This window comes from Nansenia antarctica, assembly GCF_963989245.1.
Source record: "Nansenia antarctica genome assembly, chromosome: 13".
Taxonomy (NCBI): Eukaryota; Metazoa; Chordata; class Actinopteri; order Argentiniformes; family Microstomatidae; genus Nansenia; species Nansenia antarctica.
Window position 1 is genome coordinate 26,069,381 of NC_137683.1, and position 26,679 is coordinate 26,096,059.

Consider the following 26,679-nt stretch of genomic DNA (forward strand, 5'->3'; position numbering starts at 1 on the left):
CGTTCAGTTCCTCCCCTTCCTAAATCATTCCTGCTGTTTCTAAAACCCCCGGCTGCTTGTCTGTCAACCTCCGTTCCCATAGCAATTACTGGAGGACTGCGGCCAGTTACCAGTGCGCTTAAAAAGGGTTAGAATGGTCAAAAGAAGAGTCAGCATTGCATTCTGAACAGGCGTCAATAGTTAAAGAGTGAATTGTGTGATAGTTTGATTGCTCAGAGATACTGTGGTGCTAAAACTGTTAGGGAGACACAATGGAGGACTGTTAGTTGGTTTATAGAGGGTTATGACCCCATTGAGGAGTCTGTGTGAAGGGTGTTGATCTACATAATTCAGTATGAATAAGGACAGAGAGATACTACAAATAGGACAAGACAACATATGAGACCATAAACGCATGATAGGTCGGTCTAATCCACTACTGGCAGATGGACAAGGAGAGCTTTGCTGTTTTGTCATTGAGAAGTATTGTGTCATTAAGAGAGTCAAGGAGCCCCCTATCCTCTCTCTAAAGGAAGAGACAGGCTTCCGTTAACAAGGACTGATTTATTAGGGTCGACTAAAAAAAGTGGTGAGCTTACAATACCTGTCGCCTACTACTTGTTTAGCCTAGACTCTTTGATTGTTTATTTTTGATCTGTTCATCGTGTCTGTGACGCGTCCCCTCAAGAATGTGGTTCTCCTTCCTCTCTCTCGCACATGTAGCCCTACAGTCTAATTTCCCCTTTCGGTGGCTTACTTCACTCACACACACTCAAGGGGTCTGTCGTTTGAGGAATCTGAAAAACACCAGCAGGGGAATGAGAGGAATTTCTGTTTTTCATTTTCCCCCTTTTTCCACTTTTCTTTTTTAACTTTTGGAAGTCTCTGCGCAGCTGGGCTCTTGAGTTTTCTTTGTTTCTTAACGGGGCCAACAATAACAACGTCTCATAAACAATGGAGGTTGTTGATTGGGGGCTGAGAGGGAGGGTGACTGTTATTAGCTGTGGCAGCTTGGGTTTGCTGGCAAGGCTTTTAGATATAAGGCTTTGAAACGATAAAGAAAATAACCAAATCCCCTTTATTTCTTCAACACCCCTCTCTCTCTCTGATTCACTTTTCTAAATGTTGAACTGCTGTGTGATGAACGATGCATCCCAAACTGGATGGTAGGCTAATGTTCGGCCTGCGTCAATGACACCTCACACGGCAGTGACACTGAAAGACTATTTTGACAGTTTGGAGATTTGTTGTGAGACCTCGTAGCTAATCTTATGCATGATGATGAGGACCATACATCTTTAGTCTCAAGGCTTCCAATCGTCATGTACTGTAATGCATATGGAGTCCAACTCATGATGAGCAAGTGTAACTCATGAGCAAATAGTGCCACCTTGTGGACGTGTAGGGTTTTGCATTCAGATCCAATATGACCAAAGTTACTATGTACGGTACAAGCAATTTCACTCAAAACACATGGAGGAATAAATGTCCCACACATTGTTTTCATTCAAACGTTTAGGGGAATCACCCACGAGGGCTTTAAACTTTATTCACAGGATAAAGAAAGCGTCCAAACTCATTAAACCCAATCATTCGTCCAAACACTCACTCACTCGTACAACCATTCTTTCCCACGCACATTTTCAAATGACATTTATCGTCCTCTGCAGCAGAACAGGGTTTTCAGCAGGGAAATGAAGAGTCTTCGTCAGCATATGTCTTCCATAACAGCGCCAGTCTGTCCTCATCACTTTGGCTTGTAAGGATCAGACCATACTTTTACACCTATTGGCAGCAAACAAACATCATAATGAGTATTGGTGGAACGAGCCTCCCACGGCTGTCAGAACTGCAGTGAGTCACTACCCATCTTCCGTCGGAGACTGAAGACCTCCATCTCTTCAGGTTACACCTTAACTGCTCCTCCTGAGACATCTACTATCCCCCAGCACTGTGTCTCCTGAGACACCCGCTTTTCCCCTCTACTGTGTCCCCTAAGACTTCTACTGCCCCCCTTGTACTGTTTCTCTGTTCTCCAGTGTCTATATATAAATCCTTCTATCACTGCCAATGGCCCCTGGCCTGAGCTAGATTACTCTTCCTGCTACGACTGGTGGATTGATGATTCACTTGCTTAGTCAAATGTATTGATTATAAGTCGCTTTGGAATAAGGCGTCTGCTAAATGCCAAAAATGTAAATGTAAATGAGTATGAAGCCATATAGCATGACTGAAGAGTCAGAGGCTTGATGCAGAGACTATGGGTACATCGGTCAGGATCAGTGGCGGACTCAGGCTGTTTGAAGGGCAGGGGCGAAAAGAAAAAAAGGGCACCTACTGCACAACATGAGACCCCATCAGTGCACATGGTCAAGTTTAGACCATTGGAAGGGCAGCCAATAGGGCACATCCTCTAATTTGGCCACTCAAAAGGGCACTTTAGTGCGACGTTTTTCAACTGTGGGGGCACATGGTCAAGTTTAGACCATTGGAGGGGCAAAATAGGGCACGTCCTCTCATTTTCGCCACTCAAAAGGGCATTTTTGCCACTCAAAAAGGCACTTAAGATAGACATTTTTCAACCGTGGGGGCACCAGGAGGGGCAGTCGCCCCCCTGAGTCCGCCAGTGGTCAGGATGCAATACAGGAGAATTGAGGATGTGTTACAGATCCCATTAACAACTATGTCTGACAACATTAGGGATTGTTGAAGGTTATCGAGGGGAAGATATGGACTCCAGACAGGCCAACACCCTGCCAACATTTAAACAGGCCCGCAAAACCTACCTCTTCAAGCTCGCTTTCACCAGTTAACCCTCTCACCCTCCCCTTCCCATGTGTCCCTAGCGCTACCTTAATTAGGCCCCTATACGTTCTTTTATTTCTTTTTTATTACTACTCGATCTTTTCTGTTTGTAAAGCGTATTTGAGTGTCTAGAAATGCGCTATATAAGTCTATATCTAGTCTATGTATTATTATTAGTAGTAGTAGTAGTAGTAGTAGTAGTAGTAGTAGTATAATATTATTATTATTATTATTATTATTATTATTATTATTATTATTATTATTAGTAGTAGTAGTAGTAGTATAATATTATTATTAGTAGTAGTAGTAGTATAATATTATTATTATTATTATTATTAGTAGTAGTATAATATTATTATTATTATTAGTAGTAGTAGTAGTAGTAGTAGTAGTAGTAGTATAATAATATTATTATTATTAGTAGTAGTAGTAGTAGTAGTATAATATTATTATTATTATTATTATTATTAGTAGTAGTAGTATAATATTATTATTATTATTAGTAGTAGTAGTATATTATTATTATTATTAGTAGTAGTAGTAGTAGTAGTAGTAGTAGTAGTAGTAGTATAATATTATTATTAGTAGTAGTAGTAGTAGTAGTAGTAGTATTAGTATTAGTAGTAGTAGTAGTAGTAGTAGTAGTAGTAGTAGTAGTAGTAGTAGTAGTATAATAATATAATAGTATAGCCTACCTCCTCATAATAAACAGCTGTCAGGGGTTATTATTAATGAGTCTTACCAACTGGTTGTACATCTGCTTGGTTGATTCCTGCTCTGTTCTCCCTCTGGACTTGATCTGCAGAGACAAAACACACAATACGCTTTTACTAACAGCCTACTGTACTACATTCATAATACACTAGGCTAGAACTGGAATTCAATTGCATAATATAATTGCGTCCGAAAATATTACAGTTTACTGCATTTTCATTACACAGGCAGACAGTGAAACACAAAGGCTTTAAAGTTACATTGTGTAACATTGTGGGTTATGTTGCCTTAGAATGATAAGGTTCTATCTCCGTTTAGGGTAGTTCAGAGATATTGAGCGTCAAAGTGTTTACATTCCATTACGTTCTGTGAGATGGAACCTTTGTATTTTATGAATTACTAACTCAAAAATGTCAACATTTTAAAAATAACACCACACAGGCATTAATAAACACCTAATGGATCAGAGTATGTAAACAACTCAATTTTGACCCAAAAAATGGAGATAGAACCGTATAATTCTAACGTCACGATGTGTCACTTCGTAACTATTCGGAACCGATGCAAAGTGTGAGCTTCCATTGATTTGAAGGACTTACTGTAATCAGCCGAGTGGGTGAGGGGATGGAAGAAGATAGGATAGAAGGCAGCAGCCACAGCTGTTATAAAACCTCCGAAGATCAACGTGATTCTCCTGTTTCTGGACATGTTTGTTGTGTGTTCACCTCCAAACGGGACAGTGTGTAGTGGCGCTGAACGTCTTCCAGGGTGAAGTTCAACCAATGACGAGACGAACGCTAGAAACGAAACACATTCAAGATCTGTACGATTCTGCGCTGCTTTACAGGTGTTTTCACAGATTATTTGTTTATTTACATTATCTGTTTTCTATTGTTGGTAAATATGTAAATACGTAAATCAATGTGATTTAATTTAAAAAAATATTATATTAATATTGAAGTTAACTGTAGATTATTAATTATTAATCTCTGAGTATTGGAGAAGGGGTAGGATTAAATAAGCTTATGCTTCTTCCTACTCCTTTTCGGACATGTTAAGTAAATAGTGTTTTTTGTTTTGTTTTGTTTTTTTCCTGTTTTTCCCCAGTTTTTTTGTTGTTATAACTATTTCTTTTTTCACATGTTCGAAATAAAGCTTTCATTCACATTCGTTGATTGTGTTGCGCAGCGTCTCATGCGTTTGACCCTTCTGCCACTCCGTACCGTTAGGGGGGCGGGCCCCCCATACTGTCACATGAAACAGTCACAAAACAATAATAAAGGAACTCACCAGTGGCACCCTAGTTCAACTTCAAGAGCATGTTGAGGTCTTTTTGTTTTGCTTGCACTTAAGTTTTAGATATGAGAGTTTTTGCAGTTTGTGCACTCTGTCTGTGCGTCACAGTGTCATATGCAGAGAGAAATCATGGACCGATCCAGACGTTTGTCATCCCTCACAGTCACATGGATGTGGGCTGGGTGTACACCATCCAGGTTGGTCACTTCATCTCGTGACTGCACACTCTTCCACTGAATAGGGGATGTATTCGGTGTAAGAATGTCGAAAATGCAGTATTGATTGATTTCAGCAGTATATATTAATTAATAACTTTTTTCCTGCACATGTGATGTTGCAGCTCAAAGTGCTTAAATCATTATATAATCATAATTTAATTATTCACTTATTAGTCACTTAAAGCCAAGGCAATATTAAAAAGATGGGTTTTTTAGTCTTGACTTGAAAATATTTGCTGAGGTTGCATCCCTAATGTAAACTGGCAGTGCATTCCACAATTTGGGTGCATAACATGAGAATGCAGCCTCACCAAATCTCCTCTTTTGTACATGTGGTACACAGAGAAAGCCAGCGTCAGAAGACCTGAGAGCTCTATTGGGCTGATATGCCCATATATAGGTCTTTCAGATATTCTGGTGCGGTGCCAGTGAGAGCTTTATAAACAAGCAGAAGGATCTTGAAATCGGATCTAATTACGGTCCTATATGCAATAACTGTCACTATTTGCATGACACTGGACATGGTTGCCTTCATGCATGTTTTGTCCACAGGAGAGCATGCATGCCTATGCAGCCAACGTATATTCCAGTGTGACAGAGGAGCTGACACGGGCGAAACATCGCAGATTCATCGCAGTGGAGCAGGAGTTCTTCCGCCTGTGGTGGGATTCCGTGGCCGTTGAGAAGCAGAAGAACCAGGTATGGGGTCCCATGCCCCCCTAGATGCAACTGTCTGCAACCCTCGAGGTTTCACACTCACTAGTCATTCTACTAACTAACAGAGGCGGCTGTGGCTCAGGCGGTAGAGCCGGCGTCTACTGATCGCAAGGTCGGCAGCGGTCGGCGGTTCGAACCCCGGCTGCCCACGTGTCGAGGTGTCTGTACCCCTAATCGCTCCAGGCTCACCATCTAAGGCAGACCCCTTGCCTAGAGCATAAAATGCCCAAATTCCAACAATTGACAAGTCTGAAGTTTCAACTACTAGGCTACTATGCCCCCAGCTCTCCACTACAGGCTATGGCAATTAAGGCAGTGTCACAATATGAATCTTGATGAGGCAAGCTATTGCAAGAATGCTAAATAACGTATGAACCTATATTGCCCCCCCAGGTGCGACAGCTAGTAAAGGAGGGGCGACTTGAGTTTGTGATCGGGGGCCAGGTGATGCAGGATGAGGCGGTGACAGATCTAGATGATGACATACTGCAGTTGACAGGTAAAGTGCTTCTCCCAGCCATTTGTTTGGCTGTCTTTTTGTCTGGGCTTCATTTACCCAGTATATATATATATATATATATATATGCCATTTAGCTGACGCTTTTATCCAAAGCGACTTACATTGCAGTGAGTGCATACATTTCAGTATGGTCCCAGCAGGAATCGAACCCACAACCTAAGCGGTGTTAGCGCCATGCTCTACCAACTGAGCCACAGAGGACCACAGGAGTATACCCTTGACCCTTGAAGTTGATAAACCCTGAGCAAAATGAGATTAGATTAGATTAGATTCAACTTTATCGTCATTGCAGAGTACAAGTACCAGACAACGCAATGCAGTTTAGCATCTAACCAGAAAAAGTGCAGCAAATAGTCATATAAGAACATGATATAAAAACATGACAATGATAGTGATAGGTACAGTATGGCGAGAGTGGTAGTTAAGAGGTAAATACAGTTATGAGCTATGTACAGATGAGGTAGCCTATGTACAGTATGTAATGTACAGATCTATAAAAGAGGCTATATCACGAGGTATCACGAGGTATGTGCAATAATACGGTGTGTGTGCAAAGGTAGTATTGTAAAAAGCAGTAGTGCAAAGGGTAAAGAGTGTATCGTGTGTATTAAAAAATGTGTCGTGTAACAAACACACACACACACACACACACTGACATTGCAGAGGGACATGGCTTCCTGTACGAGACGTTCGGAGTCCGGCCGAGGTTCTCGTGGCACGTGGACCCCTTCGGCGCCTCCGCCACCACCCCCGTCCTCTTCTCCCTGGCAGGCTTCCACGCCCACCTCATCTCGCGCATCGACTACGACCTCAAAGACGCCATGCAGAAGAGCAAGGTACGATCGACAGCCTTTCATGCAGCATCTGATCTTCAGTACCTGTATGTGTAGGTGTGATGTAACTTAATTGTCGTGGTGTTTTTGTGTGTTTTTGAGCAGAAGCTACAGTTTGTATGGAGGGGCTCGCCCTCGTTGAAAGACCAGCAGGAGATCTTCACCCACACCATGGACCAGTTCAGCTACTGCACCCCCTCGTATCTGCCATTCTCAAACAGGTACCCCCCCCACCCCCCACACACACACTCCTCTCCTACCCAAAACAACTGTCCCCCCTCCCCCACCATTATCCATAAGTTAGCTCTTATAGCATACCGTAGCATATAGCATACTTCCTGCATAACGCATTAGTTTTACATTACTCTAATTTACAGCCTACATTATTATTGTTCTATTGCCCCTTTTGCCATTGTCTTTTTAAACAATTTCTGCTTATGTATTTGTTGTTTTTTATGTCCTATGCACCAACCTCACCTACGTCAATTTCCTGTATGTGCAAAATACACTTGGCAATAAAATTATGAATTCAAATTCGGATTCGGATTGCGTAGCAGCAACTGAATTTCACTGGAATCTCTCACTCTCAACATGACTCTCTGATTCATTGTTTTTCTTTTCTTAGCTCTGGATTCTATTGGAACGGAGTGGCCCTTTTCCCTGACCCCCCGAAAGATGGAGTCTACCCCAACATGAGCCTGCCTGTCACCAAGGAAACCATCCAGTCCTACGCTAAGACCATGGTGGAGAACATCCAGCAGAGGGCAGCCTGGTTCAGGACCGGCCACGTCCTCTGGCCCTGGGTGAGTCGACACTACACACTACACTACACACTACATACTACACACTACACCAGGGGTCCCCAAACTACGGCCCGCGGGCCGAACACGGCCCACCCCCACACTTGGACCGGCCCTTTGAACAACGTCAATTTTCTACAGGCGTTGCACTCGGTGGATTTCTGTCATTTCTGACTGCAATAGCGGCACTGCGCCGACGTGGTGGCGGGGGCGCTGTTTCGCAAATAAGTTATCTTTCGTTTTTGGTAGTGAAATAGCTGATAGTTGATGTTGACTGCTCAAGGAGAATACATATTTGAAAGTACAGAATGCCTGAGAGCCTTATATTGCATTATATTACATTATATTTTGATCATCTGGTGCCTGAATATTGTGTTTTCCTTTGCATAAATAATGACATTTCCACCATAAATTGATGCAGAAAGGTCACAAATTGGTGCATATCAATTCACCAGAATGGTAGAAATTAAGTGTTTGATGCTCGTTTAAGGACCCCCAGACAGCCCTGCTTCATGGGTCCCCCCGTGTATGATGAGGGTCCTCCCTCATGTATCAGACTGTAAAACTGATTATATTTCATTGACATATCACTATAGGTATAAATTCCATCCAAATTCAACTGTTTAGACTTTGTTTGCATCCACCAGTGCGCGCAATTGCTTTGCGCAACCGCCTCCATTTCACTCCGTTCCATATTATTTTATGTTAGAGACCGACCCAGGCCCCCCATCACAGAAAGGAAAAATGATGTGGCCCTCACAGAAAAAAGTTTGGGGACCCCTGCACTACACTGTCTGCACCCTAGATATTTGATGTATCTTCTCTCATCGACTCATATTCTATTTTCCATCTTTATTTAACGTCACAGGGCTGCGACAAGCAGTTCTACAACTCCTCGGTACAGTTCATGAACATGGACCCCTTGATGGACTACATCAACCAGAACAGCAAAGAGTTTGGAGTGACGGTCCAGTACGCCACTCTCAGCGAGTACTTCCAAGCGGTCCACCAATCGAACCTCACCTGGGAGGTGAGGGGGAGTCAGGACTTCCTTCCTTACTCCACTGGTGGGTGTTTCACATCACGTGTCACCTCCCCCACACTGTTTCAACTTGCCACTGTTCTAAGAGTTGTGTTCTTAGAGTTCTGTTCTAAGAGTTGTGTTCTAAGAGGTCTGTTCTAAGAGTTCTGTCCTAAGAGTTCTGTTCTTAGAGTTCTGTTTTTAGAGTTCTGTTCTAAGAGTTCTGTTCTAAGAGTTCTGTTCTAAGAGTTCTGTTCTGAGAGTTCTGTCCTAAGAGTTCTGTTCTAAGAGTTCTGTTCTAAGAGTTCTGTTCCAAGAGTTCTGTTCCAAGAGTTCTGTTCCTGTCCCAGAACCGTTCCAATCGTGGACCGGCTTCTACGCCTCTCGGAACGTTCTGAAGGGCGTGGCGAGACGGGCCAGCGCCCAGTTACACGCCGCGGAGGCTCTGTTCACCCGCCTCCGGGTCAGCTTCCCTGACGGACACGTCCCCAAAGACTGGGCCCTGGAGAAGCTGAAGGCCCTCCGCTGGGCCGTCTCAGAGGTGCCTGCTCAATAATGATTATAAAATGTCCTTTCTCTCATTTTGAATCCTGATATATCGTTTTTCTTTTTTTCCTATTTGGCCACACATACACACAATAGAGGCTCCTATAATGTCAGAAGTGGACATATCCTGATTCCGGCCGTGGTCCTGCATGTCATCCCTCCTCTCTCTCTCTCGCTCACCCATCCTTCCTGTCAAAATCTCTACTGTCTCTGTCAATAGAAAGAAACATATGAGTGGGACTGCCCCACTCAGAAAAAATTATTTATTTGATTATGGAGATTAGATTAGATGTATAGATTGTCTTTTTTTTCTATTTGGCCACACATACACACAACAGAGGCTCCTATATTATAATGTCAGAAGTGTGTATTGTGTTTTTAACCCCTTATCGTCCGCAGGTCCAACATCACGACGGCATCACCGGGACAGAGTCTCCCAAGGTGGCTGACATGTACGTCCAGCACCTGACCCAGGCCATGGTGGGCGTGGACGAGCTAGTGGCTGCCCTCTTCCTACTCCCCCAGTCCCTGGGGAGCCCCGGCCCCCTCTATAGACAAGACTCCAGGACCAAAGGTAAAGTAGTGCCATGGATCAACCTCAGGAGGGAGCTGCATGTGAGCTGGTGACTAGAGGGGTCGCTGGTGGCATCATATCTAAGGTGCCTGCCTACAACTGCCCTTGAGCAAGGCACTTAACCCCTAATTGCTACAGGGGCGCTGGCTGACTATGGCTGACCCTGTGCCTAGAGCACAAAAGTACATTTTGTTGTAAAAGGTTGAATCTAATGTAATCTAAACCCGCGCTATTTGCTTGTACTATAGCGTTGCTGTACGACAGCTATAGTACACTACGTATAATAATAATAATTATTATTATTCATTATATTTATATAACGCTTTTCCGGGGCTCAAAGACGCTGACAATATGGGAAAAACAGAAACACAGAAACAACAAGCAACAGATAACATCAGAGCACATAGAACACAGAGTTAACAAACAGGCACAGGCAACAATTAACACAGAAATGGGGGGGGGGGGGTTAGGGGAGATGGTTAGGGGTAGGGAAGGTTGTATGCATGGGAGAACAGGTCGGTTTTGAGGTGGAATTTAAAAGTGGAGAGTGAGGGTGAGTCTCTGAGTGGCTGAGGTAGAGAATTCCAGAGGCGGGGAATTACTATTATATTGACAGATTTTTTTTGATCAACTTACTTACTCAGGTGCCCGTCAGAAGGACATGGATGTCCTGGTCTACAACCCACTGGCATGGAACGTCTCCACCTTTATCAACGTCACGGTGACCTTCCCCATGGCAACAGTGTTCGACGACGACGGACAGCCCGTTCCTGCACAGGTAGTTGCCGGGCGTCATCCAGCTAACGGTTTATTTTCGCAAAGTGCTCAACACTAGAACAGCCGTGCCTATTTGACCAACTATAAGAGCCGCCTCGGGGTTAAATGACCATTGTCTTTATAATGGAAAGCTGCTATTTACACACAACGACCACTAGTTGGCGCGCCTGTGCCCCCTACACAGAAAAACTATAGCAAAATATCTTATATATCTATACTAGCTTATCCTGATGTGATTTTGAAAATGTCAGGATACTGGGTGGTAGAAGAACGCACATATCTAGGAAAAGTCATGAAAGGAGGGTCCTGAAATTTGATTTAGTGCAAAGATAACATTTCTTTGGGCTGTTCTAGTGTTAATAAAACCCTTGCCTTTATCTGCAGAGCCCCCCCCCCAAAAAACAACAAAAAACCCTGGTTTCTTCTCTTCCTCCCAACAGATCCAGAGGTCAGCTGAATCCGACAGCACCTACGACCTTTTCATGGTGGTGGAACTGGCCGGTCTCCAGTACAGGAGGTACCTCATCAGGCTCTCTGAGAAGCCGTGCCGCGTGGGGCCGGCGTGCACCATTACCCACCTGGCCACGGAGGTGACCTTCCAGAGGAGGAGCGTCCGCCGCTGGACCAAGACAGGAAGGAGGCTCCTGCCCATTCTGAGCGAGTGTTACAAGCTCATGTTCGATCAGGACACCAACCTGCTTCACAGCATCACCGACATGTAAATGTTGATCCAATGTTATCCACCACTTATTCTTTAAAAATACATACACCAAGTTAGCACTAGAACATTCGTGCCTTTTTTACCTAGTGTAAATGCGGCCTCGCGGGTCAAACCATACTCTTTACAATGGGAAGCTGCTGTTTACACACAACGACCACTAGTTGGCCGGCTTGTCAATTAGCCTGCCTCCTACACAGAAAAACGGCTAAATAGCTTTATACTAGCTTATCCTGATGTGATTTTGAAAGTGTAAGGATACTGGGTGGTAAAACGCACATATCTAGGAAAAGTCATGAAAGGAGGGTCCTGAAATTTGATCGAGTGCAAAGATATAACTTTTTCTTTTTTACTCACATGGTCAAATGACCCCACCCATGGCTGCATATACAGAATAACTAACCCAAATAATTGTTTACACGGCCATAGATGTCAAACTGTGACATCCAGTGACTTTGTGTGACCTGACAGTGTGACCTTTGTGTGACCTGACAGTGTGACCTTTGTGTGACCTGACAGGAAGCAGCAGAGGAGGGTGAGGATGAGCCAGGACTTCTGGGAGTACCGCGCCAACGGAGACGAGAAGGCGGGGCCCGTCTCGGACAACTACGTCTTCGCCGCCAACGGCTCGGCCGTGCGGGCCTACGAGGCCGTCCGGATGGAGATCGTCCCTGGGAAGATCGTCTCTGAGATCCGTCAGTACTTCTACAGGTAGGTCAGTACTTCTACAGGTAGGTCAGTCCTTCTACAGGTAGGTCAGTCCTTCTACAGGTAGGGTAGATAGCATACCTCTCTCTGTCTGTCTTTTGGGGGGTTCCTTGTTTGGCTTTGTTCTTTGAGAATTTGATTTGGGAGTTTTTAATGCCTCTGCTTCACCACTCTACCCCCCCCAACCCCCCTCCCCCCTCCTCTCATTCTCTCTCTTCCTTTCTCACCCTTTCTCACCCTTACTCCATCTCGACTGTAGAATAACATTCTAACTTTCGGCTGCAGAATCATGTAACTGTGGGGTGTGCGTGTGTGTGTGTGTCTGTGTCTGTGTCTGTGTCTGTGCGTGTGCGTGTGCGTGTGCGTGTGTGTGTGTCTGTGTCTGTGTCTGTGCGTGTGCGTGTGCGTGTGTGTGTGTGTGTGTTTATGCATGTGTGTGTGTGTGTGCGTGCGTGTGCGTGCGTGTGTGTGCAGGGAGGAAGCAGACGAGGACTACTCGTACACAGTCATCACCAGGGTACCGGAGGGCTTCCAGGACAGGCTGCTGTGTAACAGGCTGGAGCAGAGCTACTCGCTGGGCCCCCTGGTGGTGAACCGCGAGGCCGTCCTCCGCACCACCACCAGTCTGGAGAACAACAGGACGCTGTTCAGCGACGACAACGGCTACCAGATGATGAAGAGGATTTACAGGACGTTCGCCAACAACACAGTCGCCAGAGTAAGAACGATTATGTATGATGATTATGTATGATGATTAGGTATGACGATTATGTATGATGATTAGGTATGATTACCACCACGTCGTATGTTTATATGAGAGACGTGTGTTTTTGTTCGTTGTTGAATGTTGTGTTTGTTTATGGTCAAATGACCCCACCCATGGCTGCATATACAGAATAACTAACCCAAATTATTTTTTACACGGCCATCAAACTGTGACATCCAGTGACTTTGTGGCCGCACACACACCACAGTTAGGATGTTATAGTCGTGATTTTATTTGTTTTACCTACAATAAGAGTCGCCTCGGGGGTCAAATGACCATAGTCTTTACACACAACGACCACTAGTTGGCCGTCTTGTAAATTAGCCTGCCCCCTACACAGAAAAACTGTGAAATAACTTCATTCTAGCTTATCCTGACGTGATTTTGAAAATGTAAGGATACTGGGTGGTAGAACGCACATATCTAGGAAAAGTCATGAAAGGAGGGTCCTGAAATTTGATCGAGTGCAAAGATATTTAAAAAAAAATACTCACAGGGTCAAAGGACCTCACCCATGGCTGTTCTACTGTTGAAAAAAAAAAGTTCGATGGTTCTATCCTGCCTCAAAATGAATGGTGATCCTACTGTGTTCCTGTGTGTGTGTGTGTGTGTGTGTGTGTGTGTGTGTGTGTGTGTGTGTGTGTGTGTGAGACCGTTCCAGAACTTCTATCCCATGGTACGGGCCGCCTACATTGAGGATGAACACAGCAGGCTGGTCCTCCTCAGTGACAGAGCCCACGGAGTGTCCAGCCAGAGTCAGGGACGGCTAGAGGTAACACACACACACACACACACACACACACACACACACACATATTCATACATTCCCTCTCAACTTACACACACACACACACACACACATATTCATACATTCCCTCTCAACTTTCACACACACACCCACACACCCACACACTCTCACACACACACACACACACACACACACACACACACACACATATTCATACATTCCCTCTCAACTTACACACACACACACACACACACACACACACATATTCATACATTCCCTCTCAACTTTCACACACACACCCACACACCCACACACTCTCACACACACACACACACACACACACACACACACACACACACACACACCCACACACTCTCACACTCTCACACACACACACACACACACACACACACACTGACCCCCCCGGTCTTTGTCCCAGGTGATGCTCCACCCACACACTCTCACACTCTCACACACACACACACACTCTCACACACACACACACACACACACACACACACACACACACACACACACACTCACACACACACACACTCTCACACACACACACTCTCACACACTCTCACACTCACACACACACACACACACACTGACCCCCCCGGTGGTCTTTGTCCCAGGTGATGCTCCACCGGCGCCTGTGGAACAACCAGGCGTGGACCCTGAACTACAACCTGACCCTGAACGACAGCTCCGTGGCGAGGCCCGTCCTGTGGATGATGCTGGGCTCCCCGTCCACCACGCCCTCTCTCTACCAGAGGGAGGCGCTGGCGCTGCAGCACAGACCGGTCGTCTTTGCCCATCCTTTCTCTCCTCTCAGGATGACTGGTGTGACAAAATGGCTTTTATTTCTCTATGAAAATTTCTAATTTCTTTATGAAAATGTCAAATTTCTTTATGAAACTTTCTCATTTCTTTATGAAAATCTCTCAAGAACAGGAAAAGAAAAAAAATGAAAGAAATAGCTAGCTCTTTAGATTAGATTCGTGACCGATCCCTTTTCAATATTGGTTTGTTTGCTGTATAGTATAGTTGTAACACTGTATAAGGACATCACCGTGCCTTTTCACGAGCTGCACCCCGCCTCTGGAACTCTCTCCCCCAACCACTCAGAGACTCACCCTCACTCCTCACTTTTAAATCCCACCTCAAAACCTACCTGTTCTCCCATGCCTACAGCCTCCCCTAGCCATCTCCCCCATCCCGGCGCCCCCGCCCCCCCCCCCCCTCCCCTTGACACGCATACAGCCTCCCCCATCCCTAACCACCTCCCCTGTCCCCCCCCCCCCTCCCCCCCCCTCCCCGTTCGCTGACTCTGTGTTCCATGTTACTTGTTGTTTTTGTGTTTTCCGTATCCCCTATATTGTCAGCGTCTTTCAGCCTCGGAAAAGCGCTATATAAATTCAATGAATTATTATTATTAATCTTACATTGCACTTTACGAGTGCATACATGTCTGTATATATAGTCCCAGCAGGAATCAAACCCACAACCTACAGTTAGCGTTGTTAGCGCCGTGCTCTACCAACTGAGCCACAGACACAAACACCATGTGTGTCAGTAGATGACCACAGTCACAGTGTGCTGTTCTGCCCCCCCCCCCCTTCCCCTCCCCCCCTTGCTAGAGAGGCCCTGGAAGGAGACCCCTCATGGTGGGTGTGTGGTACAGCCCGTGGTCCTGCCCCAGAACCTTCACCTGCTGACGCTGAGTGTCCCGGGATGGGCCTACAGCTCCAACCACTCCCTGCACCTCCACAACCTAGAGACAGGTAGGATGGGCCTATAGCTCCAACCACTCCCTGCACCTCCACCACCTAGAGACAGGTAGGGTGTACAGCTCCAACCCCTCCCTGCACCTCCACCACCTAGAGACAGGTAGGGTGTACAGCTCCAACCCCTCCCTGCACCTCCACAACCTAGAGACAGGTAGGGTCTACAGCTCCAACCCCTCCCTGCACCTCCACAACCTAGAGACAGGTAGGCCCCGCTGGCTCCTGCATCCCGACTGCAACTGTCGTATTGTTGTGTTTGCCTCTGGTGTTGTCGTGTTGTGTTTGTGCTTTTGAGGAAACTAGACACCTACTGATGGCCGAAACGCAAAACCTCCTATCGGCAATTTTGTTTTCTTTTATTAACACATACTATAGTAATATATATATATATATATATAGTCCCCAAACAGTGTATTATGTGATGGGTATCCTTAACAAACAGCATTCTGCACGAAAACGAGACCGTTTTTTGCGTTTTCCCCCAAAAAGTGAATTTTGCAGATAGGTGTTTTTTTTGGCGTTTCGGCCATCGCTACTGTACATATTAGACTGAGGAACACAGCGGGGGGCTACAGCTCTGTTTAAGGATGGTCACTTAGAACCTGCTTTGCTTTGTGCCCAGGTAAAGGTGTGCCTTCAGAACCGGACTACAAGCGGGTCCTGTTGAGGATCATGCACCTGTATGAGGAGGGAGAAGACCCGGTCCTGTCCCAGCCTGCCCACATCAACCTGAAGGTAGAACTCAAACTACTGGTTGACGAATGGCAACAAACACTAGTCATGATACTTTATTTCCTCTTTTTTTTACACCTGCATTTAAATGTCTGTTACCTCTAATATGGGTGGAACTTCCACTTTATATGGTAAACAGGAAGTTCTGCATGGCTTGGGGGAAGTGAGAGCGGTGGAGGAGCGTTCTCTCACGGGAACGTGGGATATCTCAGACCTCCAGAGGTGGAAGTGGAGCACAGAGGACCCAGGAAAGGGTGAGAGTCTTTGTGGTCAGTTTCAGTTCAACTTGATCATACATACTGCATCGGAAATTTAAAAATTTAAATGTTGTCAAAGTGAAAAGATTGGTCACAAGACGTCATCGGTGTGCTTTTAGGTCAATGCTCTGTCTAATGTGGTTCTTGATTACTACCATATGTGACAGCAGCTGGTGAAACCGGGAACAAGTCGCCAACCGACAGACCGTTCAGAGTTTTATTCAGAAAGATTTAAATCAATTTCAGTAATGCAATGGATTCGGTGAGTAATCCCCACTACTCTACACTAACTAGGAGGTAGTGGGGATTACTCACAGATTCCATTGCATTGCAATGTTCTGGCTTGACAAGCGATGTGTGTCATTTTCAACGAAGCTAATATTTATTTTAAAATTTTCAGAATAAAAGTCTGGACATTTTAATTGGTTGGCGACTTGTTCCGGGTTTCACCAGCTGCTGTCCCATGTTTCCTGGTCTTCACACTTGTTAGTGGTGTGTTTGTCTGTCTGTTCCAGAGGTCACAAAGCCGTGTGTTGGCGTGAGAGATTTCAACGTGACCATATCGCCCAAAGAGATCAGGACCTTCTTCATTTACTTCAACATCAAGAACTAGACTGTAACACTCTGTTTCAAATGTTTTTTTATTGAGCCAAAACAATGTTTACAGATTATGTTGCATCAACACTCATTTTCATTTACACAAAAGATATACAAAAATATATTCATGCACTTTCAAATATACATTATATATACAATATATAATACTACAAACAAACAAACAAACCAAAAAGATAAAGAACATTTCAGAAGACTGTAACAATCTCCTATCTGTCTTCTGTGAAGATAATTAAACTGAATATAAATACATATATTAGTGAGGTGTGGCATGGATATGTTGATTGTCATTTGATAAATGTTGAATGCTAAATGGAAAAAAAAAAGTCTGCCTATTGTATTATTGTATTATTTGGCAGGGACAGTGTACATCAAAGAATGCACCAGAATTAGCCAAGAAGGCTAGTTTTCATCTATAGTCCCTGAACAGCTTAAAAGGAGAGACAGGCATTGGGCATTACATTGGACATTACATTACATTACATTACATTACATTACATTGCATTACACATGGTTAGCACATCAGCAAAAAAACGAACAAAAAGACAAACAATATACAGTATATACAATATACATATAACATTATGTTCATTTAGCACACAGTGAAAAAATAATTCATGCTCACAATAACGCAGAGGGGCTTATGGAGCATCACCCTTGGTCATAGAATGTGATTACAGTCAATGTAAAAAATCTAAGAAAAATAATAATTCGAAAAAGAAATCTAAGAAAAAGTTGTATTTATTAAATAAAATGACAAAACTAAATAAAGAGATCAATAAAGAAGTGCTATAATGGAAAGAGAAATAAATGAAAAATTAAATAATAAGAAAAAAAAGAAATGCCAAAGGAAATAGACAAAACCTGTAACTAAGGTGAAACTGAAGAAGTTTGCAGGAATCGTTTTTGGGAATTTAACATGTGTGAGAATGTCCACATTTTCATTGTGTTTGTTTGTTTAAATTGTTGAAGTACAGCAACCTGAGTACAAGTGGGGGGTGTTGAGTGAAATGTTTCATAAAAGTTATTATTATTATATATGTCCTCAGTTGAATATAGATTGTGTTTATTCTATGCCGAGGTTAATACGGGGATGCAGTACTGTTGTTATACAACTGATTGATTGATTGATTGATTGAAAACTTTATTAGAAGATTTGCAGAAGTAGGTACATGAAAGTACATATTACATACAAGGTCAAGTAACAGGATAAAAACCCAAGAAAGCCACTGGCTTATTTCAATTGGGGTCCTTGATTCTCAATTCATCGTTACATGTAAGACAGACAAAAAAACTAGTACTATCTACAAGATAATACAGACAAATAACTATTACTATCTACAAGATAAACATACATCCATCATGGGAAGAACAATACAACAAAACATAAGGTATGTACAGCGGGTAGGACAGGTGGGGACATACACCACCGGTGGGGGCGGGGGACAAAACACAAAGTATGTACAGTGGGTAGTTCGGGTCTTTTAATCTGATTTTTGATTTAGAGGGTCCAGTTACGGATTGCAGCCTCCTGTAAATGTTTTTTGAGAGTGGTTTTGAAGGTGGGCAGTGTTTTGCACTCCTTTAAGATTATAGGAAGGGCGTTCCACATTTTTACTGCATAGTTTGCAAACGAGTTTAACCCCTTGTTTGTGGTGCAACGCGGTTGAACGTGGTTCGTGGAGCTTCCGAGGGGCGCTACGTAAGACTGCAGGCTTGTGCTATATGTTAATGTGTTGATGCACTTGTCCGAGTTGATGTCTATTCCTACTTAGCTCGGCTGAGCGAAAAGATAATATCTTATATTATACCAGTGGTGAGGTGGGAAATAAAACCATGAGAGCAAAACACTTCATCGTCTCCGTCCAATATTGATTCTCTCCGAGTGCAACTAGGTGGAAGCTGCCATTGATTGATTGATTGATTGAAAACTTTATTAGAAGATTTGCAGAAGTAGGTACATGAAAGTACATATTACATACAAGGTCAACTAACAGGATAAAAACCCAAGAAAGCCACTGGCTTATTTCAATTGGGGTCCTTGATTCTCATCATTAACGTTAACAGGCTAACAGCTTTATTAATGCTTTAATGATCGGAATGAGAGATGAATAGATATGGGGGCTTTTTAATATTATTATTATTTGTATTATTATAATTGTTTTTAATTATTTTTTGGGGGGGTAAACATATTTTGGAGCTCCTGAGACCAGGCTGGGCTGCAGACAAAACTCTGACGGATGACGTCATAATCACAACAATCGAGATGACATAATGACGTCACAATCAACATGTGGGCTTCTAAAAGTTGATCGAGCCAGTTTGATGTCAGTAATCACAAGGATCAACACGCTATCACAAGGTAAGCGCCGAAGTGAGCTAGTTACCTTTGGAGATGGAGCATTGTGTGTGTGTGTGGGTCTGGATGTGGGTGTGGGTGGTCGCGGGTGTGCGTGTGCGTGCGCGCGCGCGCTGAGTGTCAAAGTCTAACTCGTTTATTGTTTGAAAGCAGGGCTGGACTGGGACAAAAATTAGGCCCTGGCATTTTTGGCCCAGACAGGCCCACCCCAATCGGTCGGACCACACCCACCAGCACAAAAATACTTGCCTTATATACTCGTCTTATATACTGTGCTGTACAGTCATATGACAAACTGTAGTATTCCCCCAAACCACTACAAAGACGACGACATACAGTAAGCAATGGTACCAGTGCAAGTAGACCAGTGTACTCAGTGATCAGATTCCAGAGCGAATTTACGAACGCAGCCTTGTTGTTCTAGATTTTTTTTCTCCATTATCAACCTATCATTGCGCTTTAGAGTAAAACAAAGCACGCAACTGTCGCGTCTATCTATTCATGGCAACTCTACATTGTGATTTACAAGGGATATTAACTAATATTAAGTAATATTATTACTTGGTTACATTTTGCAATTGATCCGCGGTACACATGCGTGCCGAACCGTGGGGGGCGATCCGTTACACCCCTACACAGCTACCTATATTTTCCTTACCGGGTCAACGGTTACAGGCTGACTCGGCCCCGCTTCTTCTGTATCCTCTCTATCCTCTGTATCTGTACCCTGCTCCCGCTCCTCCCTGCTAACCTCCTCTTCAACCCTAACCCTAACCCTAACCCTAAACCTCTGTATCTGTACCCTGCTCCCGCTCCTCCCTGCTAGCCTCCTCTTCAACCCTAAACTGAAAGCAATTGGGTTCGATAGAACATCGGTGAGCTGGATGCAATCCTACTTAGAGGGGAGGGAACAGGTGGTTAGTGTGAACGGAACACTGTCCCCCCCCCTCCCAGTGACCTGCGGCGTTCCACAAGGAAGCATTTTGGGACCTTTACTGTTCCTAATATATGTGAATGACATGTCATCAGCATGTGATTGCAATTTGTTCCTGTTCGCGGATGACTCGGCTCTGCTGGTCTCTGACAGGGACATATTGCAGGTGGAAAAAGCGCTAAGCACTGAACTGAGTAGAATCTGCATCTGGCTAGCTGACAATAAACTATCAATACACCTAGGTAAAACTGAAACCATCCTATACGGATCCCCATCTAAACTCAGAAAGGCTGAAAATTTTAAAATAAAAGTGGGTAACATTAATATCACAAGAAAAGAGGATATTACATACCTGGGCTCCATCTTAGAGGCAAATCTTTCCGGAGATAAAATGGCAGCAAAAGTAATCAAAAAAGTAAACCATAGAACTAGATTCTTGTACAGGATATCCTCACTTGTCAGTAAAAACACACTGAGGACCCTATCAGGAGCTCTCATTCAATGTCACTTCGACTATGCCGTAACATCATGGTACTATAGAACCACAAAGGCCCATAAAACAAGACTCCAGACAGCCCAAAATAAACTGGTTAGGCTTCTGCTAGGCCTCAACCCTAGGACACATCTAACCGCTGCTCATTTTTTGAGCCTTGATTGGCTACGAGTAGTTGACAGAGTGCAGCAGCTTGCACTGGGCCTGGTCTTCAAGATACGCTACACCACAAAGACACCCAAGTACCTGTCAACATACTTCCAAAAAGTGAACAACGTCCACACATACAACACCAGAGGAAGCTCCACGAACCACGTTCAACCGCGTTGCACCACAAACAAGGGGTTAAACTCGTTTGCAAACTATGCAGTAAAAATGTGGAACGCCCTTCCTATAATCTTAAAGGAGTGCAAAACACTGCCCACCTTCAAAACCACTCTCAAAAAACATTTACAGGAGGCTGCAATCCGTAACTGGACCCTCTAAATCAAAAATCAGATTAAAAGACCCGAACTACCCACTGTACATACTTTGTGTTTTGTCCCCCGCCCCCACCTGTGGTGTATGTCCCCACCTGTCCTACCCGCTGTACATACCTTATGTTTTGTTGTATTGTTCTTCCCATGATGGATGTGTGTTTATCTTGTAGATAGTAATAGTTATTTGTCTGTATTATCTAGTAGATAGTACTAGCTTTTTTGTCTGTCTTACATGTAACGATGAATTGAGAATCAAGGACCCCAATTGAAATAAGCCAGTGGCTTTCTTGGGTTTTTATCCTGTTAGTTGACCTTGTATGTAATATGTACTTTCATGTACCTACTTCTGCAAATCTTCTAATAAAGTTTTCAATCAATCAATCAAACCCTAACCCTAAACCTCTGTATCTGTACCCTGCTCCCGCTCCTCCCTGCTAGCCTCCTCTTCAACCTGTTGCTGTTGCTGCTGTGGTAAACTTGAGGGTGCAGCAAACATGTCCCTAATGTTTACACATTTGGCAGCATCTGCCTCGAGTTTCTTCTTGTTTTTCTCCCTAACTTTTTCCCAGCCTCCCTTCCGTTTTAGTGTGCTTTTGCGCTCCATCTCTCTCAGTATCTATCTAGTAACTATCCAGGCTAACTAAATTTATTTTGCCGGCCGGCTTGGCCCAAAACTACAGCGAAACTGAGACGGAGGTCTGGTGCTGCGTGCGTGCGTGACCCCTGACCCCCCCCCCAGTGGCGGATTAACGCATAGGCTTACTAGGCTGCAGCCTAGGGCCACCACCACTAGGGGGCCACCTAACATTGGAAAAAAAATAAAATAATAATAATAATAATAATAAAATAACATATTATTTTCTATCCTGAGGCGGCGAGGCCCCCCTATATTTTCTATCCTGAGGCCCCCCTATATTTTCTATCCGCTTGTTAAGTCTGAAGTTCAAAAGTGACGTTTAGCCATTTCCGTTTTGGAAACCAAACCAAACCAAACCAGAAATTCAAAAGTTGCAAAAATGAAGCGGACGCACATGAGTGGGGCCAAAAAACGAAAATAACTAATGAAAAAAGAACTAAATATAGCAAAGTTGCCCAAGATTTCAACTTTTTTTTCTAATAATGCTGCTGCGCCTGAAACGACCAATGTTGTCGAGAGTGAGAGCCACGAAACTGTTAGCTCTGGGTCGGGTGTCGCTAGCACAAGCAGCGCTGAGGCGAACATGGCCATGGGGGGAGAGATGCAGGCTGTCGAGGCTGAGCGCGGAGAAGAGGCACTAACTTTACCAGTACCACCACCAGCTGACAGTGACACTGATACCGAGCAGGACAATCAAGAAGAGGAGGCAACACGTGGACCACCAAGTCCAGACACAAATCCTACCACCACTTACAGCTCGGATCCTGGATTGTGGGATACAGTTGGTGAAGACATGAGAACATATTGGATTAAGATGGGGCCACAATGTTGTCAAAATGAAGATGCTAATGTCGCCGCTTCAGAAACACAGCACAAGCATCAGAAGAGGTATTTTTCAAAAACACTATTTAAAAGAAAAAAGTCAAATGGCGAAACCGTGCCTCGAGAATGGTTAATTTATTCACCTGCAAAAGGAAAAGTATTTTGTTTCGCATGTAAATTATTTGGTGACGGTGCTCATAAATTCAAAACAGGCTACAATGACTGGAAAAACGCAGCAGTGTGTCTGGCTGAGCATGAAGGTTCCGAATGCGCAGCGCTGCTGCTGGCTGTATTGACTCAGAACTAAAAAAGCAGTTTAACAACGAGTGTGCTTATTGGACAGATGTGTTAAAGCGAGTGGTTGTAGTGGTGAAGTTTCTTGCAGAGCGAGGATTACCATTGAGGGGACACTGTGAAACCTTTGTCCAGCCTGATAATGGGAATTTTATGGGTGTTTTGGAAGCGATCAGTGTGTTTGATCCATTCTTGAAAGCGCACATAGACAAATATGGAAATGCTGGCAAGGGAACCACATCTTACCTCTCATCAACAACATGCTTAGAATTTATTGAATTGATGGGAGAGCATGTCCTAGCTGAGATAATCAGTCAGGTAAAAATAGCAAAGTATTTTTCAATCAGCGTCGACTCTACACCAGATGTTGCACACACAGACCAGCTCACATTCATCATACGATATGTGTCACCAGATGGATGCGTGGAGGAGCGTTTTCTTAAGTTTTTGCCAATTCAGAGTCATTCAGGGGAGTCACTTTATCAGTCTGTTCTTGGCGTTTTGGAAGAAATGGGCATTGACATCAATAACTGCCGAGGCCAATGTTATGACAATGCAGCCAACATGTCCGGCATTTACAGTGGTTTGCAAGCACGCATTAAGAAGATAAATAATTTGGCCGAGTGGGTACCCTGCGCAGCGCATACACTCAATTTAGTGGGAGTTGCCGGTGTAGATTGTTGCCCTGTGACAATGGAATTTTTTAAGTTTGTACAGACACTTTATAATTTTTGTTCCAAATCCACGGCGCGTTGGCAGATAATAACTGCGGGGCTAAATGTTATTGACAACAAGAGGCTGGAGACATTGAAAAGTTTGTCAGATACTAGATGGTCAGCACATGCGCAAGCAACAAAAGCACTACACCAGAACTATGCCAACATCCAAGAGTCACTGAAGAAGATGAGCGATGACCCGATCCAAACTGGCGCTACTCGGGATGAAGCCACGACACTTTACACAAAGATGGAAAAATTAGAGAACGCCTTTCTGTGTTCTATGTGGAACACCATACTGCAGCGCTTTCACAAAACTAGCGAAGCTCTACAGGCAGTAGAGCTGGATTTATGTAATGCTGTTGATTTAGTCTACTCATTGAGGGATTACGTGGCCAGTCTTCGGGACGATTTTGACAAGTTTGAGAGTGCTGCAAAAAACATGTCCCCGTTGTCCCAATACTACAAAGCAGACACACAGAGGCAGAGAAGACGAAAAAAACAGGCAGATGAATCCACTGAACCTGACTGTGAGCGATCAGGCCGAGACAACTTTAAAGTAACGGTTTATATCACTGTCATAGATCGACTCGTCATGGAACTAGAGAGGAGGTATCACTCATACAAAGATATTCAGCAGACATTTGGTTTTTTGAACAATATTCCATCCATCTCCATGCTAGATCTTCGCACAAGAGCGGCTAATCTGCAGAAGAAATATGCAGGTGATCTGGAGGAAGATTTTTTGGAGGAAATCAGACAATTCAGGGAATTCATTAAAGAAAATGAGGACACCTCAGCGAGGTCACTGCTGAAACTTATAAGAGGAAGGAAAATACAGGCAGTGTTTCCCAATGTTGATGTTGCACTCCGACTGTTTATGACTCTGCCTGTAACGAATGCCAGCGGGGAGCGGTCTTTTTCTAAACTGGCACTTGTCAAAAACAAACTAAGATCCACAATGGGCCAAGAGAGGCTAAATCACCTGTGCCTGATGTCAATTGAGTCTGACATTCTGCGCACATTGGATTACACCAGCCTCATTAAGGACTTTGCTGCCAGAAAATCAAGGAAAAAGACCTTCTAAGGGTAGGACCATTTATGATTGTGTTGCCTTAATCTGGGCATCTATCTCTTATTTTGTGGATGTAATTTGGACTGTTGCTGTATTGATTTTGTGTGTGTCTCTCTCTCTCTCTCTCTCTCTCTCTCTCTCTCTCAGACAACAGGAGAGCAACAGAGAGACAGACAGCAGGAGAGGACAGCAACAGAGAGACAGACAACAGGACAGCAACAAAGAGACAGACAACAGGACAGCAACAAAGAGACAGACAACAGGACAGCAACAGAGAGACAGACAACAGGAGAAGAGAGCAAAAGAGAGACAGACAACAGGAGAGGAGAGCAACAGAGAGACAGACAACAGGACAGCAACAGAGAGACAGACAACAGGAGAAGAGAGTAACAGAGAGACAGACAACAGGACAGCAACAGAGAGACAGACAACAGGAGAGGAGAGCAATAGAGACAGAACTGAGGTGAGGTGAGCAACAGAGATAGTTCAGGATGATAACAACCTTTTCAGTGCATTTTTTATTGTTTGCATTATGTTATTAAAGCACAATGTGTTTTATGGTAAAGCATTATGAGTGGTCTGTGTGTGCAGGGTGCTCGTGAGTTGTGTATTTTGGGGAGGGGGAGGCTCGTGTATGAATGAATGAATGAATGGACTTTATTGTCATTGCTACAGTACAGGTACCAAACAACGAAATTTAGGAGGGGTGGCTCCCCTGGTGTTAGGAAAGGAAAAAAAAAAAAAAAAAAAAAAAAAAAAAGGGGGGGGGGGCTCACACAAAGGAGTAGCCTAGGGCAACTGACCACCTTAATCCGCCACTGCCCCCCCCCCTTCTCTCTGTTGATTGGGCCAGCCCAGTGTCTGTATCGAAAATTGCCCAATGGGCCGCTGTCCCAGATTTATGGGCCGTTCAATGGTAGCTTTCGATTTATGGGCCGTTCGATGGTAGCTTTCGGCCGGGCCGGCTGGTAAAAAAAAAAAGTTTTTTTTTTTTTTTTTTGCCGGTCGGCTCGGCCCAAAACTACCGCGGCCCACCGGGCAAATGCCCGGTATGCCAGATGGCCAGTCCAGCCCTGCTTGAAAGTGATCAAAAGTGTATGCCAACAGAGATTCTTATATAAAGAAGCTTTTTCTTTACAAGCCGACGTCCTAGTCATATTTTTTGAAGGTAGAAATACGAAAAGGATAAATGGCTTTTTGGCACGTTGCACAACTGATGCTTCAATCACAATGTTGCGCAATATCAACGACGTCAGTCACTTTTGAAGTTCAAACAGCCTCACGGTCATCCATGAACTCATAGGGGACAAGTCATTCTAGAATAATAATATATAAATATATAAATACGTCATTTCACATTCTCTTCCTTGTTCAGTTGTTTGTAGAAATGCCAACTAAGAAGAAGAACCAGGGAGATGTCTTCAATTTCCAGTCTGCTTGGCAGCTTGAAACTGAATTGCACGACAACAACAAGGCCCAGGGAGCGGGGCCCCCACAGGGCCACAGAGCAGCCAGCCCGGAGGACCAACCCAGAGGTGTGTGTGTGTGTGTGTGTGTGTGTGTGTGTGTGTGTGTGTGTGTGTGTGTGCGCGCGTGCGTGTGTGCGTGTGTGCGCGCGCACGCGCGCTGAGTAGAGATCAATGTGGGTCTTGTGTGTGAGCTACCAGAGAGTCTTGAATTACAGATTTTCGCTTTAAAAGTTTGCCTTGACAAGTAAAAGTCTATGGGCTTGACGG

The 26,679-nt window shown here is 44.2% G+C and overlaps 2 protein-coding genes across 2 annotated transcripts; one reads left to right on the forward strand and one right to left on the reverse strand.

Moving 5' to 3' along the window:
- Positions 1–1,502: 1,502 nt before the first annotated feature.
- smim20 (small integral membrane protein 20) lies at positions 1,503–4,232 on the reverse strand. The gene is made up of 3 exons (XM_080544446.1): positions 4,098–4,232; positions 3,527–3,583; positions 1,503–1,764 (listed from the first exon to the last, which is right to left on the reverse strand). The coding sequence occupies exons 1-3, from the start codon at positions 4,204–4,206 to the stop codon at positions 1,727–1,729; spliced, it is 204 nt and encodes a 67-aa protein (XP_080400572.1). The 5' UTR covers positions 4,207–4,232; the 3' UTR covers positions 1,503–1,726.
- Positions 4,233–4,936: 704 nt separating this feature from the next.
- man2b2 (mannosidase, alpha, class 2B, member 2) lies at positions 4,937–17,036 on the forward strand (the record flags this gene model as incomplete). Its single annotated transcript, XM_080543846.1, has 19 exons — positions 4,937–4,991; positions 5,565–5,711; positions 6,123–6,228; positions 6,913–7,085; positions 7,188–7,303; positions 7,708–7,885; positions 8,751–8,949; positions 9,254–9,444; positions 9,849–10,031; positions 10,679–10,801; positions 11,241–11,518; positions 12,038–12,229; positions 12,701–12,944; positions 13,654–13,764; positions 14,379–14,586; positions 15,384–15,527; positions 16,153–16,265; positions 16,402–16,528; positions 17,035–17,036. Coding segments are annotated over exons 1-19 (2,865 nt in total). The 5' UTR covers positions 4,937–4,961.
- Positions 17,037–26,679: the final 9,643 nt, after the last annotated feature.

Excerpts from the sequence above, each read along its gene's own strand:
- smim20 (XM_080544446.1), bottom strand. The coding sequence starts at position 4,206 with ATGTCCAGAAACAGGAGAATCACGTTGATCTTCGGAGGTTTTATAACA. Across the intron at positions 3,584-4,097 it reads CACCCACTCGGCTGATTACA|ATCAAGTCCAGAGGGAGAAC; the intron begins GTAAGTCCTTCA and ends TTGTCTCTGCAG. Across the intron at positions 1,765-3,526 it reads AGCAGATGTACAACCAGTTG|GTGTAAAAGTATGGTCTGAT; the intron begins GTAAGACTCATT and ends TGCTGCCAATAG.